General features: G+C 43.0%; 2 protein-coding genes and 4 non-coding genes across 6 annotated transcripts; 4 read left to right on the forward strand and 2 right to left on the reverse strand.

Moving 5' to 3' along the window:
- Positions 1–2,371: 2,371 nt before the first annotated feature.
- trnag-ccc (transfer RNA glycine (anticodon CCC)) lies at positions 2,372–2,442 on the reverse strand. The gene has a single exon. It is a non-coding gene; the product is annotated as a tRNA-Gly (tRNA).
- Positions 2,443–3,812: 1,370 nt separating this feature from the next.
- trnaa-cgc (transfer RNA alanine (anticodon CGC)) lies at positions 3,813–3,884 on the forward strand. The gene has a single exon. It is a non-coding gene; the product is annotated as a tRNA-Ala (tRNA).
- Positions 3,885–6,911: 3,027 nt separating this feature from the next.
- Positions 6,912–7,804, forward strand: LOC136768272 (uncharacterized). The gene is made up of 2 exons (XM_066722373.1): positions 6,912–7,490; positions 7,637–7,804. Exons 1-2 carry the CDS (start codon positions 7,029–7,031, stop codon positions 7,787–7,789), a joined length of 615 nt encoding a protein of 204 aa, XP_066578470.1. The 5' UTR covers positions 6,912–7,028; the 3' UTR covers positions 7,790–7,804.
- A 169-nt stretch (positions 7,805–7,973) lies between these two features.
- On the forward strand, positions 7,974–9,564 carry LOC136767985 (zona pellucida sperm-binding protein 3-like). Its single transcript, XM_066722047.1, has 7 exons — positions 7,974–8,126; positions 8,206–8,380; positions 8,461–8,575; positions 8,729–8,826; positions 8,913–8,986; positions 9,138–9,427; positions 9,505–9,564. Exons 1-6 carry the CDS (start codon positions 8,060–8,062, stop codon positions 9,410–9,412), a joined length of 804 nt encoding a protein of 267 aa, XP_066578144.1. The 5' UTR covers positions 7,974–8,059; the 3' UTR covers positions 9,413–9,427; positions 9,505–9,564.
- A 3,387-nt stretch (positions 9,565–12,951) lies between these two features.
- trnag-ccc (transfer RNA glycine (anticodon CCC)) lies at positions 12,952–13,022 on the reverse strand. The gene has a single exon. It is a non-coding gene; the product is annotated as a tRNA-Gly (tRNA).
- A 1,370-nt stretch (positions 13,023–14,392) lies between these two features.
- On the forward strand, positions 14,393–14,464 carry trnaa-cgc (transfer RNA alanine (anticodon CGC)). The gene has a single exon. It is a non-coding gene; the product is annotated as a tRNA-Ala (tRNA).
- Positions 14,465–17,243: the final 2,779 nt, after the last annotated feature.

The raw sequence follows: 17,243 nt of genomic DNA on the forward strand, positions 1-17,243 counted from the left end.
TGTTTTGGAACAAAGGCAGTCCGGTTCGGCTTTGTCCAAGAACTTCCACTCAGTCAATGCACCTGGAAGTTGGGGTTTCGCGAAAGTAGAGTCGTTTCCAAAAAGATTTTCCACTGGTTTGAAGGCTCCAAGGTTGTGCACAAAATCTTCTTGGCAAGCAGGGTCTCTCACCGTACTTATTTGAAGACAAAATCTTTGAGGAAAGCAGGGCCCTGTTTGTTCCAAGGGTCAAGTTTCTTAAGACTCAAATAGCTATTTAAATGACTGACACTTTCGTATACAGTTGACTTAGTCAATTGTCCAGCTGTAAAACTCCACTGATCAGGTGGGCACAGGCGGGCAGCGCAGTCTGTAAAGTTCTTTATTTAATAAAGTCCTTTAAAGAATTCTTCGTACGGCTCAATCTCCTTCTCCCAGTTTAACTCTTCTGTTGCCGGCAAAGACTTGGTTGGTTTCTGGTTCCGGTTCTGGCAACAGAGCTACAGGTTGAGCTGTGGCAGCGAGTTACTGGTTCAGATGAGAGAGAGAGAGAGAGAGAGAGAGAGAAAGAATGTCCTCTGTTCCTTATAGTCTGTCAGATCAATAGGTGGTTGGTCCCTGAGTTCTTGAGATTGGATTTCAGTTTCAGCCCCCAGTGTCCTATTGGAGGGGGGCTTGATTTATGACTGATGTCAATCCATGCCATCTTTTGGAAATGCCGGTTGGCCTGGGTTCGTAGCTCTATGTCGGGATTTCGGCTCTCATCCACTTCAAAGAGTTTTTATCACCTACAGGCCCCTTTCTCCAGACATTTCACAGCAGGACTCTAAACCATTCGGCCCATTCTCGGTGCCATCCTCCCCAAAACTGTCACTTTGATGCAAACCAGTTCCAAGCTGATGAGCTAAGGAAATCTGATAACTTTGGGGGGGGAGAGGTCTTCTTTAGATCAGTGCTTCAGCTCAGAGCCCAAATGCTCTTATCCAAATACACCCAACATAACGCTACACACCTGTTCTGGTATTCCAACTGATGGAGGGTCTACAAACCATGATGCTTGACTAATTGAAGTCCGCCTATTGCCAACCACTCTGAAGATCAAAATAATCCTGCAGCCCACAACCCCATCCAGTACTTTAAGAGGGACAATATCACCCAGACAGCTTAGAAAGAAAGGAAGGCCGATTGCTGTCAGTATTTGTTTGTAGCTGCTTTCCTGGTGGCGGTTAGCAGTCTTTACCTGCCCTGGATTCATTCACATGATTCACTCTGCAGAGAGTGGCTGTCAAAATGGTGTCCAAACATTTAATGCTCTCTCTAGTTTGACCCTTAATAGACAAGGGGGATGAATTGGATTAAATGAAATCTAAACCCTGCTGTGTCAAGTGAGAGAAATGCATCAGGCAAGCGCAAATCTATAGGGTGCCAACTGTAACCCCTGAGTCCTTTTGCTTCAGAGTGTCCTTTTTCACAGCCTCCGTGTATTTTTTTTACCCACATTTCTATATAATGAAATGCTAAATCTCAATGTTTGGAGAAATAATTTTGACTGAATGCTTAGTTTGCAAAGCCCATATTTTGGATGTATCTACACTGTTCACTTTGAAATAAATATTTAACCTGATCGAGGAGACCCCCGAAATAAATCTATAGCTTTGCCCCATCGTGCCTGTTTTGGTGTCCATTTAATAACAAAGTGATCCAAGGATCCTATCCAGTGTGGTTTTGAATGTTCCCACATTTTCAGCTTCATCCACATCACTGGGGAGTTTGTTCCAGATTTGTGCCAAAAATGTCGGGGTGGGAAATTCTTTCAACATTGATTTCTTTGTGTAGTGTTGTTTTCAGCACAGTCCTCAAATCCTGTTGTCCTTGTTGCCACAACAGGTAAGTGTGTGTTCCTGGGTGGTAAAAGATCCCTTGTCAGAAGTGGGATGCAAAGCCAAGCCTCCAGAGGAATTTCATCAGAAAGCACAAACAACCCTTATATTGCACAGGTGTGCAGATCAGTGTGGTAGAATTCAAAAGGAAAGGTAGCTCCCACTCGTGAATAGTTACAGGAATTGTCCCGTCCGCTCTTGATCTTGAAACGGGCACATATGAACTCCTGTGAAATAACAAGAGATGGATTACTACCCCTTCTCTGCTGCAGCAGAATTTTACTACCTATTGTGCAGATCAGGGCTTGCGTTTGTCACCAATGTGCCTCGATTTATTTCTGAAATATAACTCCCAGAAAGCATTGTCTTTGTGTTTTTGAAATTGAATAACCTCAAAAGAAAGAAATGATCCAGTCAATTGATAAAAAAAGTCTAGCCGCTGCATTCTGTAATGAAAAAAAAATTAGATGACAATTACAATCAAAGCAAGAAAGAAAGCGGGCTGTGTTAGATGCGCCAGCCGGGAATTAAACCCGAGTTACAAGAATGGGAATCTTGTATGATACCACTACACCACTGGCGCTGCTGGGGAAGCTCTGGCTTGTGTCCTTGAAGCAAATTCACAAGACGTCTAGAAAACGTCCCATGGGGCAAGATGATGTCTTAATGATTATCCTTATTAGTCTGTTGTCGATCTGCTTAATTCGTACCTAGCCAATCACTACATCACAGGGGCATGGTTGGCATTTGTGGAAAATATATCTTCATGATAGTGCATCGGAATATTCAAAACTGAAGGATAGTAATGGGATTGGTAGCAGCCGATATTATTAATATTTTATGAACAACTAGGCGGTGTTGCAGGCTGTTGTTTTTGTGGATGGTTTGCTGGTCTGTTGTATAACTGCCCTGCAGAGACAATCAGTATGAAGGCGAACACGATTTCGTTAACGTGTGCCCATTTACAAGTTCAATGAATGAATACATAAATACAGCAGATCTGGGTTTCCCTCTAAAACATTAAGGACTGGTTTCATAAATGCGTCCATAAGTCCATAAACACCACGAGTACAACGTGCACACTTTAGTTCAGATATAACCTGCTCTATTGTAGCTGCTGTTACTGTACGATTCATTGTGAAATGTGTGTATTTTGTATCAACTGCAACTTGCCCTGGTTAAGGACGCCTACGGTGTATATTACAAATATTACAAAAATTGTTGTTTGCAGTTACAAATCTGTAGTAAGAGTAATAAGTTAAGGGAGTCAAGTTGAGCCATTTAAAATACTAATCTACTAATGATGATTACAATAACAACAACAATAATAATAAAATAGCAAATATTTATTTTAGTGTTGCACATGGAAACGTTCTCTTACCGTAGTGTAATGCTTGTCTGAATATAATGTTGTCTATAGACGTTAAGCTATTCCTAATATCTCTTAAGAGAAACGTATTTATTACGCTGTCTCCAATCATCTAAAGCATACAGAATAAAATAGCAACAAAAGTCCTTTCCACACCAGGCTCTATCGCTCGTAGAGTTGCTTAAAACGAGACACAAACCAAACCCACAATTGCTCCGCTCCTCCCACAACAGGGCGTGGACTTCCGACACTGGCCTGGTTTTCCTGTGGCGCTTTATTAGAACAACAAGAGATAACAGTGTGTTTCTGTCTTCATTCGACCGCATGTGTGGGTGTAACTTTGTAATTGTTTAATGAGGTCCCGCAAAGTTTGGGGTGAAATGCAAAGTAATCTAATAGTAAAGTAACTACTTACTTTGCCCAGGGAGTAATAAGTATTAAGTTACTGTTTATATGAGTAAAGAATACAATGTAATATATTATTTTCTGTGAGTAATGACCAAACACTGCTCTTTTCTTTCTCTTTTGGCTTGTTAGTTTGTTGTTGACAGAGATTCAAAGTGTGAGAAAAGCAAGCTGGCAGTGGGGATGTAGCTCAGTGGTAGAGCGCATGCTTCGCATGTATGAGGTCCTGAGTTCAATCCTCAGCATCTCCATGGCTGTCTTTTAATGGAGTCCGTGCACTATGTCATTGGATGCACATAGCAAATACCGATGAAATCAGGATCCCGTGATTCATCGGTCACACTAGCGTGAACCTTTTCGGCACTCTCTCCCAGCATTCGTCCGAGAAACACTGTGTGTATGCATTTATTGTGAGAAGTGGAGCTACTAAGCTACTAAAAAAGAAGTGTTAACCAAGCACCCAACGATGCGTTTTCTCCCACTGAATTGTGCACCTCGAAAGTCTACCAAATGCAGACTCCTTAGCAAAGCATTGTCCCCCACAGGACACCGACTTATATGTTGACCCTCCCTCTCTCCATAATCAATCCATCAGCTAGGAACGGACCTAAATTCATGATGAAATTACATGTGCAATCAAAGCAAGATAGAGAGCATGCTGTGTCAGTTGCACAAGAAGAAGAAGACGAAGAAGAAGAAGAATACTTTCACCAGTATTCACCCGAGCGTTTCATCAACCGCCCTTAGGCCAGAGACCTCGTGTGGCAAGGGTAGCGCGTCTGACTCCAGATCAGAAGGCTGTGTGTTCAAATGACGTCGGGGTCAGTGTTTTGTACACCAGCAGTCACCAGTAACACAAAGGTTGCATGAGTAATTGCACAGCTGGCACTGTAAAGTGAAAATGCACACTCTTGTTGATTTTGCAAAAAGCATTTAAAGTAGCATGAAAGCGTACACTTGCCAGCTGAGAATAGACAGAGAAGCAAGTGTCTTTTGTATTGGCTGGGAATCAAACTTAGATCAACTGATCAGAAGGCAGCTATGCTAACCACTATACCACAAACACTTATATATAAGGTCCACACAATATGTGATTCCAGTCGAACTTGATTCCAGCATGGCAAAGTGGCAGGCAATTTGTTGTCCATATTGCAATCAGTCAAACATTTGGGAAGGCCGATTTTGGGAATCTCAACTTTCCTGTTCATGAGTGCGGAATGAAATTGTCCATTAGCAGCTTTCCAGATCTTTTTCGAAAAGGATCAAAAAACAAAAGGGTTTCAATGCATCACCCTCTGGGTTATAAGCCCAGCTGGCTTGCACTGTGCCACTCTGCTCTTAACACACACATCCACCTGTTACCGTCACAGCCAGTCCTATATTGCAATCAATACAAGTTTGCAAAGCCCTGCGTTATTTCCACTTTCCTGTTCAAGACTGCACACCAAGCTTCTCCATGCACTGGAGCAGCTTTCCAGGTTTCAGTGCTTTCACATTTCACCCTGTATGTGCTGTGGGAAGCATCACCTGAAAGGGAACATGAGCCAGAGAAGCAAATGCTCTAGGGGTGGGTTGTACTAACGGGATCAGATCTTGATCTTGATCTCAATTGTGTTGTACTAAACGGATCAGGACTCAATCTGAGCTCAGATCCGAGCTCAAAAATGATCGTGCTTTTGAGCAGGATCAGAGCTTTATCTGACTTTTTAACATTCAGGAAGTCTGTAGACTTCATCTAGTTCGCCGGCATCCAACACGCACACCGCAGCTATTTAAAGACAGGCAAAAGCCTTTAGAGGTTTCTTGGGAGGAAGACGTATGATTGCTGTATAGATTAGCAGCATGAAACATACTTAACCTCACAGACATAGTTGATCCTGTTTGAGGACCTACATCGAAGCGCAGTCATACCTTACCAAAACGTTTGGAGCTGCGTTCACCGTTGAGATATTTTGCAACTGGCAGGTTTCAGCAAATACTAGGTAACATTGTCGATGTAGTCAAGTCTGGTTCAGCACAGATAAACAATGAAGATGTGACTTACAGTTTTACAAAGATTTGCACTTTCAAATAAACAGTATCATGTTGAACTGTACATTCTTTTGTGTCTTCATGGTGAGGTGTAGTTTGTGTGCAATTAGGGATGTATTTATTTACATTTCTGTAAAAAAGTATGTTAAAGCTTCAGCAACCCCGTTGCAAACTACTGTAGCAACTCCACGGCTGTGCAACGCTTTGAGAAGCGCCCCTACACGCCATACCTGTAAGACATTTCTTAAAACTCACCTTTATACAAAAGCTTTTAAGGATCTCTCTTACTCTTAGTTTGCAAATTTTATTAAATACTCTTGCGTTGCTACTGTTGTGTTGCCTGTTTGATTTTGTATGTTCTGACTGTTTGACTTGTAGCGCTATTTGATATGAGAAAAGTGCATTATGATTACAATTGATTGGCTAGTTATTATTATATAATTTGTGTAGCTAAAGGAACGCACAACAGTGCAAGAAACTGCAAAGGTTGTGTACTTTGTGAGGTTTGAACGGATCTAATGTGCCCTGTCCTTGACGGACAACTTTTCGGATGATGGAATACAAATGATCGTGTGGGATCCTGTGGCAATGATAAGCAGACTGACATTATCATGCATTGGGAAACGTAGTGAACAGCTAAGCTTATTTCATTTATAAAGTCATCAGCAATAGCACAGCATAGTTTTGTCAAAGGTTTATGATACTACCAATAATAATAATGATTAAGGAGGAGCTGACAATACAGATAAATTGTTCATGAAACAGACTTCCTTTACTTCTGTAGCACATATTGCAGTAAACATATCGTCCTCTGACGAAACAAACGCCCTGACAAGCTCATTGAGCAAGAGATGCTCACGAGGGGCATTTCAACCACGTTAAGTAAATCAACAGGGTTCCAGCAATTAACGCCTTTTCCAAATGAATTCCAGACAATGCAGCTGCCCTTAGCTTTAACAATGGCTTGATTAGGTGGAATTTGTGAAACAATGAATTTAAACTGCAATTTGAAAGCTATAGGCACTTCAACTTATGTGAACAACATAATACAAAAATGACAGACCTAGCCCTCTAATTCACTGGATATAACAAACACATTAATAAATGTATCCAGGCATTACACACAACATACAAGCAGCAGATACCAATAGGGATGATTCAGCTGGATGTGTTAATTGAGAGATCGCAATAGCAGCTGTTTGTTATTTACGTCTAGCCCTATATAGAGCAGGAGCCGTGCCCTAATGATTATCACTTTCTGGGCTAGTGTGTCTGTGAGTGAACTGGGGGTTTAGTGGTTATTGCAGAGCTGTTGTTTAATCCTCTCTTTCCAGTGGCTTTGTCACGTGCTTGTTCTGTGTGCAATGAAGCTGTGCTGCATTGCTCTCTGCCTCTGTGTAGGAGTATTATTACCTACACCGATCTTTGCTGGCCGTGACAATGAGACTTCAAAGGAATCCTCCGACATCGATACGCTGTCCAAGCACTACCGCATTCTCCCCATGTTCATCCAGGCGTCGGCTCCTCTGGTAGACCCAAAGAAACTCCGGCCGGCCACTGGCAGCGAGCCCATGCCGGATGACCTGAGGCGCATCCTGTTCCCCGGTGACAACCTACGGAAAGGCGTGCATCCCAAGAAGGTCCAGAACCGAGGCGTTGCAGTGTGGGGAGACTACAGTAAGATGTACGTGGCAGTGCATAAGAACATCAACGGTTTCAGGTGCAGGCCTTCGGAGCTCATGCTGGGGAGCTGCGCCGTCAGTAAGACCACTGAGCACTACTACTACTTCATCTACGGGCTGAACGAGTGTGGGAACAATCGATCGGTAAGTAGCCGTGTGGATTCGCAGCTTGCACTGTTCCATGCTACGTGTTTTCTGGGAAGTAATGATAACTGGATAGCTGTGATGCTGGTTCCTGTATCTTCATAATGGCTCCTCCCTCTTCCATGGTGTCCAACTTAATCCTGTAGATCATTAATGGCCGACTGGTGTACTCCAACACTCTGCGCTACTCCCCGCCAACTTCTTCACACCCAGTAATCCGGGGCGTGTCCTTCACTGTGCCCATCCAGCTTGTCTACAACCGGTATGGATTTGCTTCCAGAACTCTACATAGCATTTGACCCTCTTCTAACCTGGATCCCAACTGCACCAGACCTGGTGCACAAAACCATGCTGTGTGTTCTGTGATCTCCCTCAGTCCAGCTGATGTCCACAACTTGCACTAAGAACTAGTGCCTATGAGGCTTCATCTGAGGTGTAGAGCAGTAATTGGAGGCAACTGGCTGCCTCCTTCCTGATCTGCTCTGCTGTACTGCCTTTGCAGGTTCCACTATTCCTACAAGATTGGCTACCAGCCCACATTCCCCCAGCATGGCAGCACCCTTCCAGGCATGGACAAATCTGCCTTCTTCAGAGAGCTGAAGAACAGACATGGCTACATCCTGGTCACCACCAATGGTACGGTATCTGTAACTTTGCTGGCTGCTTGTGGAAGGGTGTGTGTGCATGGATGTATAACCCTGCCCTGCTTCCACAGAGCAGTGGCTCAGACTTTCCCCAAAGAACATCTACTACCTGGGTCAGCCCATGTACTTCCAGGCCACAGGCTACTTTGCCACTGAAGGGCAGCGGCTGTTCATCCAGTCCTGCTATGCCACGGCCTCTCCAGATCGGCACTCTAAGCCCAGGTTCACCGTGATTGACAACTTTGGGTAAGGCCTTATTCTCGGTGGCTTAACTAGCTTTCACCCCGTCTTCTGGTCAAGATGCCAACGTCTCTGCTTGCCCACAGGTGCCTGGTAGACAGCAAGGCTGATGGGTGCCAGTCCAGGTTCGTGCCGTACACGAGGAAGGACGTTCTCCGCTTCACCATCGACGCCTTCCTGTTTCAGAAGACCCTGTCTGAGGTATCCAATGCATGCTGCTATGATGGAGCCCACTGTGTCACTTTTCCACCATTGCTGAGCCAAGATCGATAGGAAGCCTTTTCCCGAGGATGTGGGAGAACCTTTTTATAGTGATTTGAAGCCAATCCCTGTATGTTGTCTGCTCCCCTACAGCATGGGATGACTGAGCTGTACATGCACTGCACCATGACTGTGGCAGAACATGTGACTCCAGGCGCCAAATCCTGCACCTACAACCGAAAAGCTAAAAGGTACCTCTATTGCAGCAGCCTGCTGCTCTGGGCAGCCTGTGAGGGGGGGGAAAAACAGGCCCGTGACCCTCTCCTCTTGTGAACAGGTGGGAGGAGCTGTATGGGAACCATGCTGTGTGTGTGTGCTGTGACTCCAGGTGTTCTGGGGACCGGGCAGAAGGTGGGTATACTGGTGCTATGAATCTTGGCTCCGTTCTTTGACTTGCAAGTGCGTCGACTTGCAGTCCCTCTATACCCACATGTCCTATAGACTAAGAACACGCACCATCCGTAACTCCTCAATCCTCTTTCCTTGTCTGTATTGACACCAGCTCAGAGGAGTGGCCTAGTGACCAGTCACCTGCTGCCCTTGGAGCATCCTGGTGCTAAAATGAACTCTGTGGAAGGATCCCATAGATCAGGGGAAGAAGGGAGCCCCATCCTGGAACCGCATGCTGAAGGAGAAGCTAGGCAAGTGGACTCTCACCCAGAGGAATCTGCAGCGGTAGAGGTGCATTCCTGGGATGTCTCTGAAGAGGAACCCGTGGCATCGGATGACTTCCATATGGAGGAGACGGAGGATGAGGATGAACGATTCCCAGTGTAATGGGATGGCTGGCAGGTAAGGGTCTTCCTCTCCTAGTGCTCCACTGCTCTGTTGCCCAGGCTACAGTGCTCATCTGCTCCTTCTCTCCCCAGGTCCCGGAGGAATTCCAGTGTCTGCTTGTTGCAATGGAACCAATAAACCTTCAAAATGCATCTGGGTCTCCTCTCTTTATTCCAATCCACTGCTACCAGTACTTCTGACAGGAGGTCCCTATTCTGAGGGCCCCGTCAAAGGGGTGCAGTGGCCTATGATGACATGGGCTGAATCCAGCTTATTGTAGACTGCATGCATCATGGTTCCACCTGCATCACTTGATGCCTGTAGCGTAAGGTACACTTATAAATTTCAATGAAAGAAGTGAATTTATAGTATCACCTTATCACGAATCCTGGAATCTTGTAGAACTCAATTTCTGTAATACTTGGATGCAGACACCAATTCCAAAGATATAAATTGTCAAATTTATTCAAAACAAAGACTAAATGTAGCACTACACTAATTATACAAAAGGGAAAAACTAATAAAAATTCAACTCTAGATCAACAAATCAAAGACGAATCGTTTCCGTGACCAAACCAAAGACCATGGCATCGCATATGATAACACACAAATCGTTAAACAAAAAAGGTTATAAACACATTGACTACAATACCGGTTAGTAAGACGAAGGTGAGTCTCTCGTTAGTATTATTAGTCAGACATTAAATAACTACGCAGGTTAGTATTTATGTCCGGTAACTTCTCATTATATATATATATATATATCAGTCTCATTTACGTTTAGGTGCCGAGAAAGATCCTATCATTACTTGTTACCACAATTTCCCTTAACTGATTATTATTCAATGATTAAGGATAGGCAGGGCCACCAATAATCTAATGTCTATTAACTTGTGTCAATTTCAGACTAAACAGTTAAACAGGAATGAGAAGATATTTCTCGGCGTTGACAGATTTTTTTTCTAAAATCATCAACAAAACAGTTTAATGCAACACACATTTATATTTAAGAAAACTAAATGATATTACACATTCTAGAGTTATGAATCACAGATTAACATTTCTAATTGATTTCTCAAATGTCATGAATCATGAACGCCAAACTGTTAAACTTATCTGAACTTCGTCGCAGAGAGGCCTCTCTGGCTTCGGGCTCAGATAACAGCACACGGCACGAGGTCCGTGTGTTTTGGAACAAAGGCAGTCCGGTTCGGCTTTGTCCAAGAACTTCCACTCAGTCAATGCACCTGGAAGTTGGGGTTTCGCGAAAGTAGAGTCGTTTCCAAAAAGATTTTCCACTGGTTTGAAGGCTCCAAGGTTGTGCACAAAATCTTCTTGGCAAGCAGGGTCTCTCACCGTACTTATTTGAAGACAAAATCTTTGAGGAAAGCAGGGCCCTGTTTGTTCCAAGGGTCAAGTTTCTTAAGACTCAAATAGCTATTTAAATGACTGACACTTTCGTATACAGTCGACTTAGTCAATTGTCCAGCTGTAAAACTCCACTGATCAGGTGGGCACAGGCGGGCAGCGCAGTCTGTAAAGTTCTTTATTTAATAAAGTCCTTTAAAGAATTCTTCGTACGGCTCAATCTCCTTCTCCCAGTTTAACTCTTCTGTTGCCGGCAAAGACTTGGTTGGTTTCTGGTTCCGGTTCTGGCAACAGAGCTACAGGTTGAGCTGTGGCAGCGAGTTACTGGTTCAGGTGAGAGAGAGAGAAAGAATGTCCGCTGTTCCTTATAGTCTGTCAGATCAATAGGTGGTTGGTCCCTGAGTTCTTGAGATTGGATTTCAGTTTCAGCCCCCAGTGTCCTATTGGAGGGGGGCTTGATTTATGACTGATGTCAATCCATGCCATCTTTTGGAAATGCCGGTTGGCCTGGGTTCGTAGCTCTATGTCGGGATTTCGGCTCTCATCCACTTCAAAGAGTTTTTATCACCTACAGGCCCCTTTCTCCAGACATTTCACAGCAGGACTCTAAACCATTCGGCCCATTCTCGGTGCCATCCTCCCCAAAACTGTCACTTTGTTGCAAACCAGTTCCAAGCTGATGAGCTAAGGAAATCTGATAACTTTGGGGGGGAAGAGGTCTTCTTTAGATCAGTGCTTCAGCTCAGAGCCCAAATGCTCTTATCCAAATACACCCAACATAACGCTACACACCTGTTCTGGTATTCCAACTGATGGAGGGTCTACAAACCATGATGCTTGACTAATTGAAGTCCGCCTATTGCCAACCACTCTGAAGATCAAAATAATCCTGCAGCCCACAACCCCAACCGTACATTAAGAGGGACAATATCACCCAGACAGCTTAGAAAGAAAGGAAGGCCGATTGCTGTCAGTATTTGTTTGTAGCTGCTTTCCTGCTGGCGGTTAGCATTCTTTACCTGCCCTGGATTCATTCACATGATTCACTCTGCAGAGAGTGGCTGTCAAAATGGTGTCCAAACATTTAATGCTCTCTCTAGTTTGACCCTTAATAGACAAGGGGGATGAATTGGATTAAATGAAATCTAAACCCTGCTGTGTCAAGTGAGAGAAATGCATCAGGCAAGCGCAAATCTATAGGGTGCCAACTGTAACCCCTGAGTCCTTTTGCTTCAGAGTGTCCTTTTTCACAGCCTCCGTGTATTTTTTTTACCCACATTTCTATATAATGAAATGCTAAATCTCAATGTTTGGAGAAATAATTTTGACTGAATGCTTAGTTTGCAAAGCCCATATTTTGGATGTATCTACACTGTTCACTTTGAAATAAATATTTAACCTGATCGAGGAGACCCCCGAAATAAATCTATAGCTTTGCCCCATCGTGCCTGTTTTGGTGTCCATTTAATAACAAAGTGATCCAAGGATCCTATCCAGTGTGGTTTTGAATGTTCCCACATTTTCAGCTTCATCCACATCACTGGGGAGTTTGTTCCAGATTTGTGCCAAAAATGTCGGGGTGGGAAATTCTTTCAACATTGATTTCTTTGTGTAGTGTTGTTTTCAGCACAGTCCTCAAATCCTGTTGTCCTTGTTGCCACAACAGGTAAGTGTGTGTTCCTGGGTGGTAAAAGATCCCTTGTCAGAAGTGGGATGCAAAGCCAAGCCTCCAGAGGAATTTCATCAGAAAGCACAAACAACCCTTATATTGCACAGGTGTGCAGATCAGTGTGGTAGAATTCAAAAGGAAAGGTAGCTCCCACTCGTGAATAGTTACAGGAATTGTCCCGTCCGCTCTTGATCTTGAAACGGGCACATATGAACTCCTGTGAAATAACAAGAGATGGATTACTACCCCTTCTCTGCTGCAGCAGAATTTTACTACCTATTGTGCAGATCAGGGCTTGCGTTTGTCACCAATGTGCCTCGATTTATTTCTGAAATATAACTCCCAGAAAGCATTGTCTTTGTGTTTTTGAAATTGAATAACCTCAAAAGAAAGAAATGATCCAGTCAATTGATAAAAAAAGTCTAGCCGCTGCATTCTGTAATGAAAAAAAAATTAGATGACAATTACAATCAAAGCAAGAAAGAAAGCGGGCTGTGTTAGATGCGCCAGCCGGGAATCAAACCCGAGTCACAAGAATGGGAATCTTGTATGATACCACTACACCACTGGCGCTGCTGGGGAAGCTCTGGCTTGTGTCCTTGAAGCAAATTCACAAGACGTCTAGAAAACGTCCCATGGGGCAAGATGATGTCTTAATGATTATCCTTATTAGTCTGTTGTCGATCTGCTTAATTCGTACCTAGCCAATCACTACATCACAGGGGCATGGTTGGCATTTGTGGAAAATATATCTTCATGATAGTGCATCGGAATATTCAAAACTGAAGGATAGTAATGGGATTGGTAGCAGCCGATATTATTAATATTTTATGAACAACTCGGCGGTGTTGCAGGCTGTTGTTTTTGTGGATGGTTTGCTGGTCTGTTGTATAACTGCCCTGCAGAGACAATCAGTATGAAGGCGAACACGATTTCGTTAACGTGTGCCCATTTACAAGTTCAATGAATGAATACATAAATACAGCAGATCTGGGTTTCCCTCTAAAACATTAAGGACTGGTTTCATAAATGCGTCCATAAGTCCATAAACACCACGAGTGCAACGTGCACACTTTAGTTCAGATATAACCTGCTCTATTGTAGCTGCTGTTACTGTACGATTCATTGTGAAATGTGTGTATTTTGTATCAACTGCAACTTGCCCTGGTTAAGGACGCCTACGGTGTATATTACAAATATTACAAAAATTGTTGTTTGCAGTTACAAATCTGTAGTAAGAGTAATAAGTTAAGGGAGTCAAGTTGAGCCATTTAAAATACTAATCTACTAATGATGATTACAATAACAACAACAATAATAATAAAATAGCAAATATTTATTTTAGTGTTGCACATGGAAACGTTCTCTTACCGTAGTGTAATGCTTGTCTGAATATAATGTTGTCTATAGACGTTAAGCTATTCCTAATATCTCTTAAGAGAAACGTATTTATTACGCTGTCTCCAATCATCTAAAGCATACAGAATAAAATAGCAACAAAAGTCCTTTCCACACCAGGCTCTATCGCTCGTAGAGTTGCTTAAAACGAGACACAAACCAAACCCACAATTGCTCCGCTCCTCCCACAACAGGGCATGGACTTCCGACACTGGCCTGGTTTTCCTGTGGCGCTTTATTAGAACAACAAGAGATAACAGTGTGTTTCTGTCTTCATTCGACCGCATGTGTGGGTGTAACTTTGTAATTGTTTAATGAGGTCCCGCAAAGTTTGGGGTGAAATGCAAAGTAATCTAATAGTAAAGTAACTACTTACTTTGCCCAGGGAGTAATAAGTATTAAGTTACTGTTTATATGAGTAAAGAATACAATGTAATATATTATTTTCTGTGAGTAATGACCAAACACTGCTCTTTTCTTTCTCTTTTGGCTTGTTAGTTTGTTGTTGACAGAGATTCAAAGTGTGAGAAAAGCAGGCTGGCAGTGGGGATGTAGCTCAGTGGTAGAGCGCATGCTTCGCATGTATGAGGTCCTGAGTTCAATCCTCAGCATCTCCATGGCTGTCTTTTAATGGAGTCCGTGCACTATGTCATTGGATGCACATAGCAAATACCGATGAAATCAGGATCCCGTGATTCATCGGTCACACTAGCGTGAACCTTTTCGGCACTCTCTCCCAGCATTCGTCCGAGAAACACTGTGTGTATGCATTTATTGTGAGAAGTGGAGCTACTAAGCTACTAAAAAAGAAGTGTTAACCAAGCACCCAACGATGCATTTTCTCCCACTGAATTGTGCACCTCGAAAGTCTACCAAATGCAGACTCCTTAGCAAAGCATTGTCCCCCACAGGACACCGACTTATATGTTGACCCTCCCTCTCTCCATAATCAATCCATCAGCTAGGAACGGACCTAAATTCATGATGAAATTACATGTGCAATCAAAGCAAGATAGAGAGCATGCTGTGTCAGTTGCACAAGAAGAAGAAGACGAAGAAGAAGAAGAATACTTTCACCAGTATTCACCCGAGCGTTTCATCAACCGCCCTTAGGCCAGAGACCTCGTGTGGCAAGGGTAGCGCGTCTGACTCCAGATCAGAAGGCTGTGTGTTCAAATGACGTCAGGGTCAGTGTTTTGTACACCAGCAGTCACCAGTAACACAAAGGTTGCATGAGTAATTGCACAGCTGGCACTGTAAAGTGAAAATGCACACTCTTGTTGATTTTGCAAAAAGCATTTAAAGTAGCATGAAAGCGTACACTTGCCAGCTGAGAATAGACAGAGAAGCAAGTGTCTTTTGTATTGGCTGGGAATCAAACTTAGATCAACTGATCAGAAGGCAGCTATGCTAACCACTATACCACAAACACTTATATATAAGGTCCACACAATATGTGATTCCAGTCGAACTTGATTCCAGCATGGCAAAGTGGCAGGCAATTTGTTGTCCATATTGCAATCAGTCAAACATTTGGGAAGGCCGATTTTGGGAATCTCAACTTTCCTGTTCATGAGTGCGGAATGAAATTGTCCATTAGCAGCTTTCCAGATCTTTTTCGAAAAGGATCAAAAAACAAAAGGGTTTCAATGCATCACCCTCTGGGTTATAAGCCCAGCTGGCTTGCACTGTGCCACTCTGCTCTTAACACACACATCCACCTGTTACCGTCACAGCCAGTCCTATATTGCAATCAATACAAGTTTGCAAAGCCCTGCGTTATTTCCACTTTCCTGTTCAAGACTGCACACCAAGCTTCTCCATGCACTGGAGCAGCTTTCCAGGTTTCAGTGCTTTCACATTTCACCCTGTATGTGCTGTGGGAAGCATCACCTGAAAGGGAACATGAGCCAGAGAAGCAAATGCTCTAGGGGTGGGTTGTACTAACGGGATCAGATCTTGATCTTGATCTCAATTGTGTTGTACTAAACGGATCAGGACTCAATCTGAGCTCAGATCCGAGCTCAAAAATGATCGTGCTTTTGAGCAGGATCAGAGCTTTATCTGACTTTTTAACATTCAGGAAGTCTGTAGACTTCATCTAGTTCGCCGGCATCCAACACGCACACCGCAGCTATTTAAAGACAGGCAAAAGCCTTTAGAGGTTTCTTGGGAGGAAGACGTATGATTGCTGTATAGATTAGCAGCATGAAACATACTTAACCTCACAGACATAGTTGATCCTGTTTGAGGACCTACATCGAAGCGCAGTCATACCTTACCAAAACGTTTGGAGCTGCGTTCACCGTTGAGATATTTTGCAACTGGCAGGTTTCAGCAAATACTAGGTAACATTGTCGATGTATTCAAGTCTGGTTCAGCACAGATAAACAATGAAGATGTGACTTACAGTTTTACAAAGATTTGCACTTTCAAATAAACAGTATCATGTTGAACTGTACATTCTTTTGTGTCTTCATGGTGAGGTGTAGTTTGTGTGCAATTAGGGATGTATTTATTTACATTTCTGTAAAAAAGTATGTTAAAGCTTCAGCAACCCCGTTGCAAACTACTGTAGCAACTCCACGGCTGTGCAACGCTTTGAGAAGCGCCCCTACACGCCATACCTGTAAGACATTTCTTAAAACTCACCTTTATACAAAAGCTTTTAAGGATCTCTCTTACTCTTAGTTTGCAAATTTTATTAAATACTCTTGCGTTGCTACTGTTGTGTTGCCTGTTTGATTTTGTATGTTCTGACTGTTTGACTTGTAGCGCTATTTGATATGAGAAAAGTGCATTATGAATACAATTGATTGGCTAGTTATTATTATATAATTTGTGTAGCTAAAGGAACGCACAACAGTGCAAGAAACTGCAAAGGTTGTGTACTTTGTGAGGTTTGAACGGATCTAATGTGCCCTGTCCTTGACGGACAACTTTTCGGATGATGGAATACAAATGATCGTGTGGGATCCTGTGGCAATGATAAGCAGACTGACATTATCATGCATTGGGAAACGTAGTGAACAGCTAAGCTTATTTCATTTATAAAGTCATCAGCAATAGCACAGCATAGTTTTGTCAAAGGTTTATGATACTACCAATAATAATAATGATTAAGGAGGAGCTGACAATACAGATAAATTGTTCATGAAACAGACTTCCTTTACTTCTGTAGCACATATTGCAGTAAACATATCGTCCTCTGACGAAACAAACGCCCTGACAAGCTCATTGAGCAAGAGATGCTCACGAGGGGCATTTCAACCATGTTAAGTAAATCAACAGGGTTCCAGCAATTAACGCCTTTTCCAAATGAATTCCAGACAATGCAGCTGCCCTTAGCTTTAACAATGGCTTGATTAGGTGGAATTTGAGAAACAATGAATTTAA

Source organism: Amia ocellicauda, chromosome 14 (assembly GCF_036373705.1).
Source record: "Amia ocellicauda isolate fAmiCal2 chromosome 14, fAmiCal2.hap1, whole genome shotgun sequence".
In the NCBI taxonomy this organism is placed as follows: domain Eukaryota; kingdom Metazoa; phylum Chordata; class Actinopteri; order Amiiformes; family Amiidae; genus Amia; species Amia ocellicauda.

Bases quoted from the DNA above. Each gene is read 5' to 3' on its own strand.
- LOC136767985 (XM_066722047.1), top strand. From the start codon at position 8,060: ATGGACAAATCTGCCTTCTTCAGAGAGCTGAAGAACAGACATGGCTAC. The intron at 8,576-8,728 runs GTATCCAATGCA...GCTCCCCTACAG, and splicing joins TTCAGAAGACCCTGTCTGAG to CATGGGATGACTGAGCTGTA. The intron at 8,987-9,137 runs GTGGGTATACTG...TATTGACACCAG, and splicing joins TTCTGGGGACCGGGCAGAAG to CTCAGAGGAGTGGCCTAGTG.
- LOC136768272 (XM_066722373.1), top strand. From the start codon at position 7,029: ATGAAGCTGTGCTGCATTGCTCTCTGCCTCTGTGTAGGAGTATTATTA. The intron at 7,491-7,636 runs GTAAGTAGCCGT...TTAATCCTGTAG, and splicing joins AGTGTGGGAACAATCGATCG to ATCATTAATGGCCGACTGGT.